This window comes from Zosterops lateralis (assembly GCF_965231275.1).
Source record: "Zosterops lateralis genome assembly, chromosome: 1".
NCBI lineage: Eukaryota > Metazoa > Chordata > Aves > Passeriformes > Zosteropidae > Zosterops > Zosterops lateralis.
In genome coordinates, this window is record NC_139762.1 from 8,484,563 (window position 1) to 8,498,157 (window position 13,595).

The 13,595-nt window shown below is 40.8% G+C and overlaps 1 protein-coding gene across 2 annotated transcripts in view; it reads left to right on the top strand.

The window, feature by feature from the left end:
- The window catches only part of DPP6 (dipeptidyl peptidase like 6), a 399,855-nt gene that overhangs the window by 76,999 nt on the left and 309,261 nt on the right, over positions 1-13,595 (top strand). Inside the window, exon 1 of one of the 2 annotated variants that reach the window (XM_083881408.1) lies at positions 11,588-12,197. The exons of the other annotated variant lie outside the window; for it this stretch is intronic. Within the exon in view, the coding sequence (XP_083737534.1) occupies positions 12,147-12,197 (51 nt within the window). The 5' untranslated portion in view covers positions 11,588-12,146. Of the gene's footprint in view, positions 1-11,587; positions 12,198-13,595 lie in introns of those variants that run through there. 2 annotated transcript variants of the gene reach the window in all.

The window sequence follows — 13,595 nt, forward strand, 5'->3', positions numbered from 1 at the left end:
TAGATAGGAATTGTCATTTCCTACTCCAAATAGGGGAGAAGATCATATTCTATTCTGGGAGCTACTCTGCCCCAGATAACAACTTTTCTTCTGTCTGTTCTCACTTTGTCAGGACCAGGTATCTTTCCTCTTGGCACCCTCTCTTTGCTTTTCAGCAACCTCCTGCTCCTGTAACCTTCTCTTATTCACATCCTTCTCACCAGGCTGCTTTATCACAGTTTCCTTGAGATTCTCTATTTCTTTCTTCCCTGGCCTTCAATCTTTTCAGATGTGCTCTGAGAAGATCTTTCTTATCCCATATCTTTCAGCTCCAGGCCTGCCTTCCTATCCCTACTTATGAATTCCTTCTCTCTCAGCCTCCTCACCCTCCCAGCTCTGTGGGATGGCTCAGGTAGGGGTGGCTGTATGATCCTGTGCCTCCAGAAGGAACCCAGCACATCCCAGCCTGGACTTTGATGTCCCCAGGAGCAGCACTCCTGGCAGGCTGTCTCCTGCCATCAGGCACTGGAACCTTGTGCTGCTGCCCTGGTTCTACCTCCCTCTGCACTGGCAATGTGTTGGTGCTGCCAGGGTGGTTTTGGGGAGATACAGGGTGACATGAGGAGACAAACAGCAAATCTGTGCCATGTTTTGCAGGAAGTCCTAGAACTGAATTTTCCATGCCCCCTGATTTAGAAAGAGCCCATTGGGACAAGCTCTCCAGGGGAGTGGTGGAGTCACCATCCCTGGAAGTGTTCAGACCACAAAAGGACATGGAATTTTGTGCTGTGGTTTGGTGGTCATGGTGGTATTTGGTTGAAGGTTGGAGTTGATGATACTACAGATTTTTTCTAGCCTTAATGATTCTATGAGCCTGTGATTGTGTGAAATACAGGCTCCAAGTGTGTTTGCATCCTCTGACCCTGCTATATCCCCAGGTGTGTCCATTCCTGATGTGGGGGCTTGCTGTGAAGTCTGTGTACTGTATGAGACCATTCATTCAGGCTTTTGTCTCAAGCTGCTTTAATTCTTTATGTGAAAAAATGCAGTCAAAATATTCAATCCAGTGAAAATCAGACACTTGGCTACTCAGGTAACAAGGAAAAATTCTCCAAGTGACATTTTTGAACTAAACAGTCTCTCCCAGGCCATTCCCCTTCTCAGGACTGTGCAGATACACTCTCACAGGACTGGGTTTAGCCCAACTGGGTTCTATTGTGAAGCAGAAAAACAATTCTGGCAATGGCTTGTTGTGGAAAGAAGACCACACAGATGTGAGGGGTGAGCTGAAAAAGAGGCATTTCAGCAGGAAATTGTGCTCTGTCTGTGCTCTTTGAGCTACAAGTCCCTCTCTCATAAGGTGACTAGAAATGGCAGGACCCTCTTGTCCCTAAAACTCTGACTCTTTAGACCTTAAGATGAATTAAATGGTGTTATGAACAAGGATGGCATTTGCCTCACGTTGGCCCAGGGTGCTCTGCTGTACCTCAGGCTGATGGCACCAGTGATGGAGCAGCTTTGTGTCCTCTCTACTCCATGCCTTGCCTTATTGGTGCAAACCCAGCCCGGAATAAGTTTATGCAGAAAACTCCATTTGAGCAGTGATGGGTGTGTGATTGCTGGTGCAGCCCTGTGAAACTCCTTGGAAAAGTCACCCCTTTGCCATTTCATCACTGTAACTTAAGGGAACAAAACCCTGACAGAAACGACATGAAATTTCCCATTAACCTTTCAGTGCAATCACAGTGTATATTTTAAATGGCCCTACAGAGACAAGGAATCCTTCATGAATGCAACTGGAAAACAACAGATCTATTTTTACTGGATGTTTTCAGGCCTTATTCAGTACATAAAAATTAATGGGCAAAAATTTTCTACATTCCTGTGCTATTAAAAAAGGAAAAAAAAATATCCAAACCACCTCATTCAATTTCTCATCTTGTACCAGCCTGTTCTAACAGGAACTGAGGCAGTTTGCCAAAGGCTAATGATTCAGTTTTATATGATTAGTTTCTCTAGCCAGAACCAGATATTTAGAGGAACTAATAATTTGTTGCACTGCTAATCTCTAAAATGCCTGCAAGGGCTCACATCTACACACTCTGAAGTGTAGTCATGAATCTTTTTGTTCGTATTTTTGCTCTGTGTTTTTGGAATTAATATATTAATGTAAGAAAAGAACAGTGATGAGATTATATGACCCATATAATTTTTTCACAGCTTGGCATCACAAGGATGTATAAACACAAACAACATAAGGGAGAAGTACCTAGATAGAAGCTGAAGGTTTAATTAGAGAAAATTATGTGGCTATAAAATTGTCAGTATTATTCATAGCTAACCTTGATCAATCAAACTGTCTTTAAGTGGGGGCACAGCATAACCTGACAGTGTTTCTACAGTTTAAAAAAGACTTCTGTATCTCAGAGTAGCATTTTGATGGTGGCTGATAGTTTGGGATGTCTTTATTCTTGAGTCTAACATGGAAAGAACTCTGATATTCAGAAATGTGGTGAAAATCCGTTCCCTTTATGATCTCTTATGCTGGGTCTTTTGGACTCTGATATGCTCAGGATTACTGATCTTTTCTAAAAATGTAGCATGTTGTAATCATAGACTTTTTTTTTTCTATATCCTTCAAAGCCAACACAACTGGGGTTCATAAAGGGAACATTCAGGGCTCTTTATGATGCTGACTGTAATGCCACTAAATGCTGCATTTACTGGTGCATATCACACAGCACTTAAGCTCCTAAACAGTTGAAAAGACATCTGCCAAATCTGCAGATCACAACTGTAAAAAATGTTCCCCTTTTCATTCTGTATCTGAGGCAGCAGTGGGAGCCCACCTCTTAACTCCTGAAATCTGCAATGCCTCTTTTTTCTCCTCAGGCACTGCACTGTGAAAATCAACATTTAAAAAAAAAAAAAAAAAAGAAAAAATAAAAAAGCAAAAAAAAAAGCTTTTCAATAGAAAAGGAAAAGGGAAAAAAAAAGAATTTTCCTATAATAATTTGACTCAGATTGGGCCCTGTGGCCAATGCCTATCTAAATTGTCATAAAAATTAACATAAGAATTACCAGATCAGAATGTCACAGACTAATAGTCCATCTGGTCCAGCGTTCTGTTTCCAGAAGTGACTTACACCAGATGCTTCAAGGGAGGAATAAAATATTAAACATTTAGAGAATGCCATAAGTGCCCTAACCAGCCACTAACGTGGTCATTGGGCAGCTGCTTGGAAATCTAGTGGCAGAAGGAGCCTGCCAGCATTTCTACTTTCCTAGTAAATAGAGCAAAGAAATGCACTGTCCCTGTGGGCATTGGTATCTGCTGGTACCCAACCCTGGGCACATTTATCATTCCTCCTGTCCTGGTGTGCTCATGTGCATCCAGAGGCACAAATCCTGCTCACTTAAGTGCAAAAAATGTGCAAGGGTTACAATTTGAAGGGTTTTATCAGAGGTGGTGAAAAGTTGCTCAGGAGGCTCACAGGGCAGGATTTGTTGGATTTGTTTTAATGGAGCAAAGACATTTCCATCTGATCCAGTCACTTTAAAATCCCTTTATAATCAAAGGAGCAATAATGGCACTTCCAGGTCCTGCCTTTTCTGTCTGGGTTTAGATGTCTCCTTTAGGAGCCTGTGACTTCAAAGACTTGAGTTCCATTGACTTCCAAAGGTCTCCAGGATGGCTTTGCTCAGACCTCATGTGTCTGTGTTTCACCAAATGAGTCCCACCTTTGGAGGCAAAGCTAATATTTTCAGAAGGATAAGGGGCTTTAAGGAATTAAGATCCAACACATTTTAGGCTCTCGAGAACATATTTCAGTCTGTCCCTTTCCTCAGCCTCCCTTATCGCCCAGCAGCAATTACATCTGAGTCTGGATGATTATGGCAATGGGATAAGAAGCTTTTTTCCTCTAACTAGCAGCTCCAAATGATCCATCTTCATAATAACCCAAATGTGTTGGCAGTAGATGACCATGAATGGGTTGATTGCATCGCTAATGGTTGATCACACAAAATGCCCTCTGGATTAACATTAATTGGTCACCTTGGTCAGGACTTCAGATGAAAAATCTGTCTGAACAGGGGCAGCGATTGGGTTTTACTTCCCCTGTAGAATTTGTCCTTTGAAGGAGGAAAAGCCCTGAGGGAATGGTGGCACAATCACTGGATGTAGAGAGTGACTTGTCCTCCCCATGCCTGGCGTTTTCCAAAGTCACTACATCTGTGTCTGTCCTAATTGCTTTATATTCCATGTTGTTTGTAATTTGATAAAATACAGCTTATACTCTTAGGGGTAGAAAATAGAAAATTTCTGTATATTTTCCTAAAGTCTAATTTGTTCACCTTTCATGTTACGTTTTATTTTGCCTGCAGTGACTGGGGACAAGCTGACTTTAGGTGGCTGAGCAGCTCTAGTGAAAATAATAGCAGGGTTGGTAAACCATTACTGTTCCTATCAACCCAGGAATACACAGGATGGATAAACAAAAGCAGAAATCTTCAAGGCATAGTGTTGTATCACCAATCAATGCCAGAGAGCAACACAATTTAGAAAGACAAAACACACTCACCCAGAGTGCAACACACCATTAAATACACTGTAGACAATTTTGTCTGTACCTAATAAGGGAGAGAAATAGAAACTGCCTCTATAAAATAACATCTATTAAGTCTAAGAACAAATCTATACTAGAGATGGAAAATTAATTTTTAAAGTGTAAATCCAGGTACTGTTTGATGCCTGATGTCACAGGGACACACAATGACATTTTTTATTTATCTCTAGAGAAATGGCAAAGGGGAAAACTATCCTTAGGTCTTGATGGAGGCATGGCATAGAATAATGAGCTTGGAAATTTAACTTTCCAGCTGGAGCAGCTGGGCTGAATAGCCTACAAAGATCGTCAGATCTCCATCAGTGGAAATTTCTAAACTAGGGCTGGAAAAATATTTGACAGAAACTGCTTAACTCTTTATTCCTACTTTATAAATTGGTTTATTTTAATTCAATTCCAGAGAATCAGGACTTTCTTACAACAAGGTGTTCATGTAATGTGTTATATGAGAAGAGGTTTACATTGAACTGCCAAACTGCCAGAATTCAGTGGAGGACAGCTCTGAATCTGCTTGTCCTGAAAGTCTCTGCTTAGCTGGGCTGCCCCAGCTGCAGGGTGCCTGCAAAGAGGGGATGCTCAGGGAGATCTAGTAACTCTGACCAGTGCATCTTCCCATGGATCCCAGATCCCTTGTCTATTCATATTTGACAATTTAAACAAATTTGTCCTTTCAGGAAGGTTAATTTGACTGTTTTTTGTGTTTCTGTGTGTCCACTTCTCTCTCCTTTTCTAAGCCCTCTTGCTCCCAAGTAAGAAGAGGGGTTTATCCTAAGGACAGGAGACCCCAAAGTTCTCAGTCTCTTTTGCTGCCAACCAAAGCCCAAGACTGAGCTCCTGAGTGCACAGCATGTCACGGACCATCAGTGCTGCTGGTCAAGGAGTCAGTGAGCCCAGTGGTGCAAATCAGAAGTAGGAGTTGCTGTAAATCTGCCATGTAGGTGAGAATGGAACTATTCAGGGTTTTGATTTAGAAATCACAAGTAAAAAAAAAAAAAAAAAAAAAAAAAAACAACCAAAAAAACCCCAAAAAACCCCCCACTTTTTGATTTCTGTCTGGTTTTACCTTCAATGTGAGTAAGAAGATTTTGACTTTTTGGCCCTGAATTGCTGTGAAGATGTTTGGTATCTTGTGTGCCATGGTCTAAACATGCTGGCAGAAATGGGACAATGTTGCTTTTTCTTCTCTACAGCTTTTACACAAGCTGAGACACAGAACACGTGCAGTGGAGGGAAGGAGAACCTGTTAAATGCCTCATACTGGGATTCTAAAATCTGTGTAGCTGAGTTTGATGAAGACACTGCTTGCAAAAAGTATAAAATCTATAACAAATGTGGCCTTTTAGTGACAGACAGTGGAGATGGCAGGTTGTCTCAGATTATCTTGTTCCACCAGGAGCCCACGCTGCTTTCAAGCCTTCTCTCTTCCATCTCCTGCAGACTGGAAATCAGCCACAGAGTGTGATTTGGAATAACTAAGCAGAAATAGGTGCTGCATTTTGCAAAGGCTCCATGCCTGCCTATGTGCACTTATATATGAGAAAAGATATTTCATATCTTCATATTTCTCTATCACAGTGATAGGGGCTGTGATGTGGACACAGGATGTGGCTGAAGTATTCATTTGAGTTAATATATATGCAAATAGTAGAGACCATTAAATAGACATTATTTCCTCCTGCTAATGATCTTCACTACTCTCACACTGCTGCACTCTGGCTTCTTCCCAGTGCTTTTTTGCTTGCAAACAGCTGATTCCTTGCCCTGTGAGGGCTGGTGTTTCCATGAGGCACTGGACAGGCTCAGGAGTTCAGTGAAGCTCCCAGCATGAGGGAATGGAAGGCAATGCCAGAGGAGGGAACTGCTTGTCCTCAGCCTGCCAACACAATGGCTCATACACAGTGGCCTGCTGTGAGCCAGATCAATGTGCTGATCAGTGAACTGACCCGCCCTGAAAATAACCTGGTAAAAAAACATGAGTTTTCTGATCCACCTCACAATGTTTTATTGCCACAACCCGCAGTGTGCTACATACTTAAGGGAGGAACTTCATTAAAAGTATCTGCTGGGTTTGCCTGTTATTGGAATAAAGTGAGCAGGAGTTGGTGTTCAGACATCTGTGTGGCTCACATGGCACCATCTGACAGGGCACTGTGGGACAGCAATGGGCATGTTCTCCTCAGTCTCCTGATAGTGGCAGTCAGCAGGAAAATACTGTTTGGGGGTGAATTGGCATCCAATTCCCTGCTCCTGAGCATGCAGCAGAATCAGTTCTGTCAGTGGCAGGATGAGTACAGCCAGTCCTGGAGGCAAGGGAAGAACAGAACACGTCAGTTCTCTGTGTTTTGGCCAAAAGCTGCCGTCATCTTCAGAGACTACAATGGGCAGCTCAGGCTGGAGAGACAGGGGAAAGCTGGAGGTGGGAAAATTCTTCTCTCCAGGCTTCCATCTGTGAGTCACAGATATCTGTGGGCAGAGCTGGGCACACCACATTCCTGTCGCTGTAGCCTTGTGTGTTTGCAACTGTTTTCATCACAGCTCAGCTAGACTGACACATGTCCAATCCATTCTAAGATCTTCATGAGATGAGATGGAGAGCTGGGTGTTTCGGTTCTGCTCCTTTTACTTCAACAGTGACTTCTCTAGCAATAATACAGGGGGTATTTTTGCTCTGTTTTTTTGTCCTTGAGTTTGGAATCTCACTTTCCCTGTTCATTGGTTTGGGCTCTGGCTCTGGGGTACCATATCCATTTCTAGAGTCAATTAATGAGCTGTGATGGGAATCAGTGTGATTCTGCTTCTTTCACTTCTGAGGATGTCATAAGCAAACAAGACTGCAGACTGACATATTTTCCTCTTTTGTAGCCTTTGTTTCTTCACTTTTTGTTAGCTTTTGCTTGTTTGTTTGGATTTTAATATTTTTTTTACTTGTCAGAACATTCTGCATCTGTCTGTTGTGACTGATCCCCAGTGCAGGGGTATGATCAGATCATGTCCTAGGGAGCAGGTAATGCCCTGGTGCCAAATGGACCCAGGGGCTTACATAGGTAAATGGAGAAAGTTAGAGCAGTCCTAAGACCACTTCATGGGGCACTGTGTTCTCTCTGGGAGCAGAAAAGGGTCACAGCTGGTGCTCACAGTGCAGCTGAGCATCAGGTCCAACTTGCAAAGGCGTTTGCCTAATGTTGTCAGGAGAGTGGTGTGAGGAGTAGGAAATTGGCAGCAGGTTTTCAGGATTTCATTGTGCAGGCAACCCTGTCGTCCTATCCCCCTCATAAACCACTCAACAGTGATCTTAGATTCGTGTAACATTTATTCCTTTTTGCTTTTATTAGGAAGTTACCCCAGAGCTAGATGGTCACAAACCATTTTCTGATTTTTAGCTTGCATTTGTTCTTTCTGGTTTATATATATCTGCCCTGTGTCAGTGTTAAATTTGGGGTTAAATAGCTCTTCCCCATTTCTGCTTCCTTTCCCAGTATATTTATAGATGGCAGCCTTGCTTTAATTAGGCTCCAGTAGTTTCTGTCATGAGACAGTTTCTCCACTGCCCCAATCATTTGCCAGCCATTATTAGCATCTGTTCTGGTTTTGTTTTGATTTCTCATGAATATGAGTGACCAAGATTGTATCCACTATCCAAATGAGGTGTCAGCAGCACTCTGTGATTTCCTGCTAATATTTCTCAGCCTTTACTGGAAAGCAAGGACTTTCCCAGTAACTCCTTGCAGTGAGATTTTGTTTTCACTGCCTTCCACACCGGTGGTTTATAATCCTGTGATCGATTACTGCAATCAAATCTTCTTCCTCTTCTGTTAATTTGAGAGCTGCTGTAGGAACCAAATTATACTTACAGGAACACACATAGTGTTATTGCACTCAGTAAATGCAGCTGAGGTGGGATTTGGAGCTTGCAGTAAATATTCTGGGATGATTTCACTCCATTATGTTTAACTAAATTACTGGGTAAAAGCTGAGCATCTCACCTTACTGGAAGCAAAGCAGCAGAACCCACAGCAGCAGCCACTGCTCCATGGCACAAATGTGTAACCCACCAAGGCAGCCAAATGGAGAAAGTTAATACTGAACTATCATCTGTAAGAACCTGTGGGAAATTTGACAGCTGCTGTTGCTTTTTAAAAAAAAACATCACTAAGACTTTTTTTGTACTTGTGTTTATCTCCATTTCTTCACCTGTTTCTTCCAAAGTGTGGTTCATGTAGGAGAAGTTCTATGATTCAGTGAGGAGAGAACAGAAATTACACTTACATCTTAAATTTGCTCGAAGGAGGTTTATTAGAGGTCAGAGTTTATTGAGAGGAGTTGAAGGACATGAGAGAGTGATTTGGTCATTAATAGCTGGGCTCTACTCTGACCTCCTCAAACCCTCTTACTTGTCAGCAAGACCTGGGAAATTCCAGTGCTTTGACATTTGTGGGCTTCAGACTTCCTGAGTCGAGAGAGAAGTTGCTCTCCTAAAGTGTATCTGTCAGAGTAATGAGTAAAGTGAATGAACTACAGCAGTTTATTTCTGAATTAGGATTTTATCATGAAACCATATTAAAATGTGCTGAAAGCCACTTTTCAGCACATAGAACATCAAAAGCCCTTAACTTAGTGAAAGCATTTTGAATGATTCTGCAGTGGCTTTAATTCAGAAGAAATATTTTCCCTCCCTCCTGACCATAACATTCAAACCACAAAGGAGAAATCCACAAGGTAGAGTCACATTTGGCTTGACCTTGGCCTGGCTGTGCTGTGTTGTTTGTAAGCCCTGGTCACAGCAAGCAAAAGAATTCTCCTGAGCAATTTTGCTTTTTACAGCATGGAGAGCCAGAAGTGCATTCCCATCTTTTGAGGACAAAGGAGTACAAAGCACATTCTTCTACTGCTTAAAGGAACCATTTCAGGGAGATATTCCATTTCATTTTGGGCATCAGTGGAGTCCAGGAAAGTGCACTTTCAGCTGTGGGTGCCCAGTGGTGCATAAACAAAGTCAGGAAAGAGAAGAATAGCACTCAGATGGTGACCCAGCTCTGAGTGGGCAGGCACATGTCAAGTTGTCACTCTGGGTTTGCTCAGAGGCACAGCTTCATGCAGAAGTCACCCACAGCTCCATGCAGAAGTCACACAGTTCCATGCAGAAGTCACACACAGCTCCATGCAGAAGTCACACACAGTTCCATGCAGAAGTCCCACACAGCTCCATGCAGAAGTCACACACAGCTCCGTGCAGAAGTCACACAGCTCCATGCAGAAGTCACACACAGCTTCATGCAGAAGTCACACAGCTCCATGCAGAAGTCACACAGCTGGGCCTGCAGTCAGAGCATGTGCTCCCAGAACAGCACTTGTCTGCACTGAGCCCGACTCAAGTGCTTGGGGCCTCAATACTAATTGCATAATGTCAAGAAGGGTTTCTACACATTCTCTTACATCTAACTAATCATTAACTAATCTGACTAACAATAAATGCTAAGAAAATTGAAATATTCTTATCTGACTCTTCAGTGGCAGTCAGATTAAGGGTGTATTGCCAGAATGACAGAAAATTAAGTCTGAAAGAGTTTGGAACACTGTTAGATAATTGAGAGGCTGATTACTAAGGGGTATGAAGGAATTTAATGGTGTATAACTAGTCCTTCTAGATAAACATGGGATGAGTAATTTTTATTCTTTATGGAATCTGATCTTTATCAGATTCCACTGCCATTAAAATAAATGGGAAAGCTCCTCATGGAACCACATTAGGACTCTAATACTAAATGTGAAAATAAAATAATCAAGTAGATCCACAGGACCAGTCTGTCATTTTCATAATGAGCACATAACAGCACTTGATGTCAACTAAATTTGGTATCCACATTTGAAATGGATCTTTACATGTAGTGAAACATCTCACAACCAATTAGGAAATGTGGGTCAGGCCCCAAATTGCAGGTCAATGCACATCCCAGATGGGTTTGCTGTACCATGTGAATAATGACACCTTGCACAGTTAGAACATTACAGGTTCAGACCCACAAAGCCTTTCCCTGCACAGAAGGAGAGAAAAGGTTTCATAAGGCCTGCATGACTATTGACCAGAATATCAAATGTAGTCTTATATTCAGTGTAATCTGATCAAGTACAGACTGCACTGTGTTGTAAGGTGGGAAGAGGAGATGTGATGCTCCTTCTGAAATGATGAAGCTGTGTGGTAACACAATGTGACAAAGAAAGTAGCATCGGTCACATAAGAATATGGTGGTCACTCTTTTCCGTATTGAGAGAGCCAGTCACAACACCAGATGTTGAAAGCAAATCTCTTATATAACTCTGCTGGATGAGTTCCTTCCAGCACCTGGGTTACACCACCAGCCTTTCCATCAGAGCTGGCGCTTGAAAAGGGTGTCCTCTGTGTAGTCACATCTGTAGAGGTGTTCAGTTGTGCTCCCCCACACTGCAGAAAATCAGCTTTGGAGTTGTAAGTGCCAGTAATAAATCAGTGTTTGTCAAACAAACTTATTTTCTCATTCCAGAAATGGATTTGAGATATGGTAGTGGGTTTTATGTTTTACCAGAGAGGGATATTTCACACTCTTTCTGCTTTCTTTTCCATTTCCTGAAATTATAAAAGGGAACATAAGAAGCCCAGATGTATGAACAATAAAACCAAATGGTCCTTCTCTCTTACAGTGCCCTGTGAGCTGGGTAGCATGAACTGTGATCAAAATTTTTATGGTTAGGACTTTCTCTATGGGATCTCCCTCCTTGACAGATTGTCTCACTCATGTCTTTCCTTCATAAAATAATTGGTACAATTCCATGATTAACTGATTGATTTTCAGGGAACTTAAAAGTCAACATCTCTATGTTTTCTATTTTACATGATATTATATTTTTATTTAAAGAGAGACAAAGAGTTAAAAACAATTTAAGAGCAATGACAGGTCTGTGGATGCCCACAATCATACAAATCTCCCACCCTTAAAAACCACAGAAATAAAGTAGAAAACACTACATGAGGCATTTCTCAGCTTCATTCCCTTGCAGCACATTGCAGATATTTTTGTAATATTGGGTGATTTCCGTACTGCTTAAGTAGCTTGGAGTTTTTTCCTTTTTTTTTTTTTTTTTTTTTTTTTTTTTTTTTTTTTAATACAGGATTAAAACAATCCCTTTGTAAAGACTCATCATGACGGTGCTTTAAAGTGCCATGGCTGTCAGCTCACAAGTCATCTTAAAGTTGGATGGCTGACATAACAGCATCTCTTTTTTTTTTTTCACTGACCTAAATCAAGCATTGGATGGATCAAGTCTTCTCCCTATATCATCTCAAAGAAGGGATTTTGGCTTCCTTTTTTTTTTTTTATGCCTATGTTCAGCTATTGGTTACTTTATGCTGAGCTGTGAACTGTGTGGTTGTTGGAAGCAGCATTAAAAGCCAAGGAGTGCCTCTGTTTTCAAGAATATCCATCACTCTGCTGTTTTAGCTCCTAACTGGTTGTAAAATATGTCTACAGCCACATAGGATATGTATTTGATCTGCAGACCTCAGAGATGAACAAAGCCAAATTGTCCAGAATGAAGAGATTTAAAAAAATATGGAGGGTGAGTGAAAAATATGCATCAATCTATTAGAAAGATTGCAATGGTAGCAAATAAATTGCAAGCAGATGATTCTGGTGTTTGTGGACAAGTTGTCCGGCTGCATGCACGTTACTTAATCAGATTTTTTATTGCAGGGTTTGATTGTATGCTTTTTTCTATTTTTGCATATTAGCTGCATCTTCGCAAATTTCTCAAGACATTAAGCATTCAAGTTTATTTGACTTTTGAGAAAAGTTTCAGAGAATTTGCAACAACAACATTTATACAGTAAGAGCTCTTGAGGAAACTAAGCTAAACTGATTTCCTCTGTGGCCTTTAAAAATGCCATTTAAGGTTGGATGAATATAAAAAAGGAATTACAGGAAAAACAAGTGTCTCTTCCCCTCAGGATGTGTTTTAAAGCTGATATATACCATAGAGCTGAAATAAATGGGACATGGTTAAAGCCCTTGCAACATTAGAATCCAGTCATGATGGTCAAATTAAATAGTAATAGATTGTCATATTTATAAACAATTGCATGTCTCATAGGTCTGTAGGAAATAACAGAAATTAAACAGATGATTCTTTAAAAAATGTGAAGTTAATGTGGTGCAACAAGTGAAATTGGCATCTCTCTGATGTCTCATTCACTAGGTTTCCTTAAAAAGTTTTAGGTTAGTTTTTCTCATTGTTAAATTTGCTGCAAACAGTGGCCATTTTAAAAGGAATTTAAAACTCTTTAAATACATTTGTTTGGATGCTTTCAGAAGATGGGGCTCTGATATAAGTTAGTTATGTAAATTATGTTGCATTATTAGTTAAATAATATGTATTTTCCCTGATCTGAAGCTCAGTTGACTTGCTTAGTGATAACAGTGATTTGACTAGTTTAGCTTAGCTTTGATTTTATATTCATTCATTTAATTTGATATTCAATGATGAGAAATGGTTAATTTCCATAATATACAGCAATTTATAGTCAGGGCATTGAGTACTAGAGGACATCCACATTTATAGGTCTGTCTTTAAATAGCTGTAACATCTCTATTTATGGTTTTGTTTGTTGAGAAGCGTTATTGCCTGAGTGAAAATTATATTTTAATCATCATACAAGTTTCATTTGTGCAAACAGGCAGTTTCCTTAGAAATTAAAACAGATCCATTAAGCATAAGTAGATATTATATCATATTAAGTGACATGAGATAATTACTGTAGTCAAAGCATGGTACTTAAACGGGCTCCGGGAGCGGTTTAGTTGTGAGAGACAAAATGTCCTTCTTGGATAGAAGTATTTTATTTGCATATAGCTGTGTCTGTTGTTGTGCAGCTGAACACTTTGTCCTTTACCTCCTATTTGTGAAAGCTATTTAACTGCAGGCTATTAGGCATCCTTTAATTGATGCATTTTCTGCTCT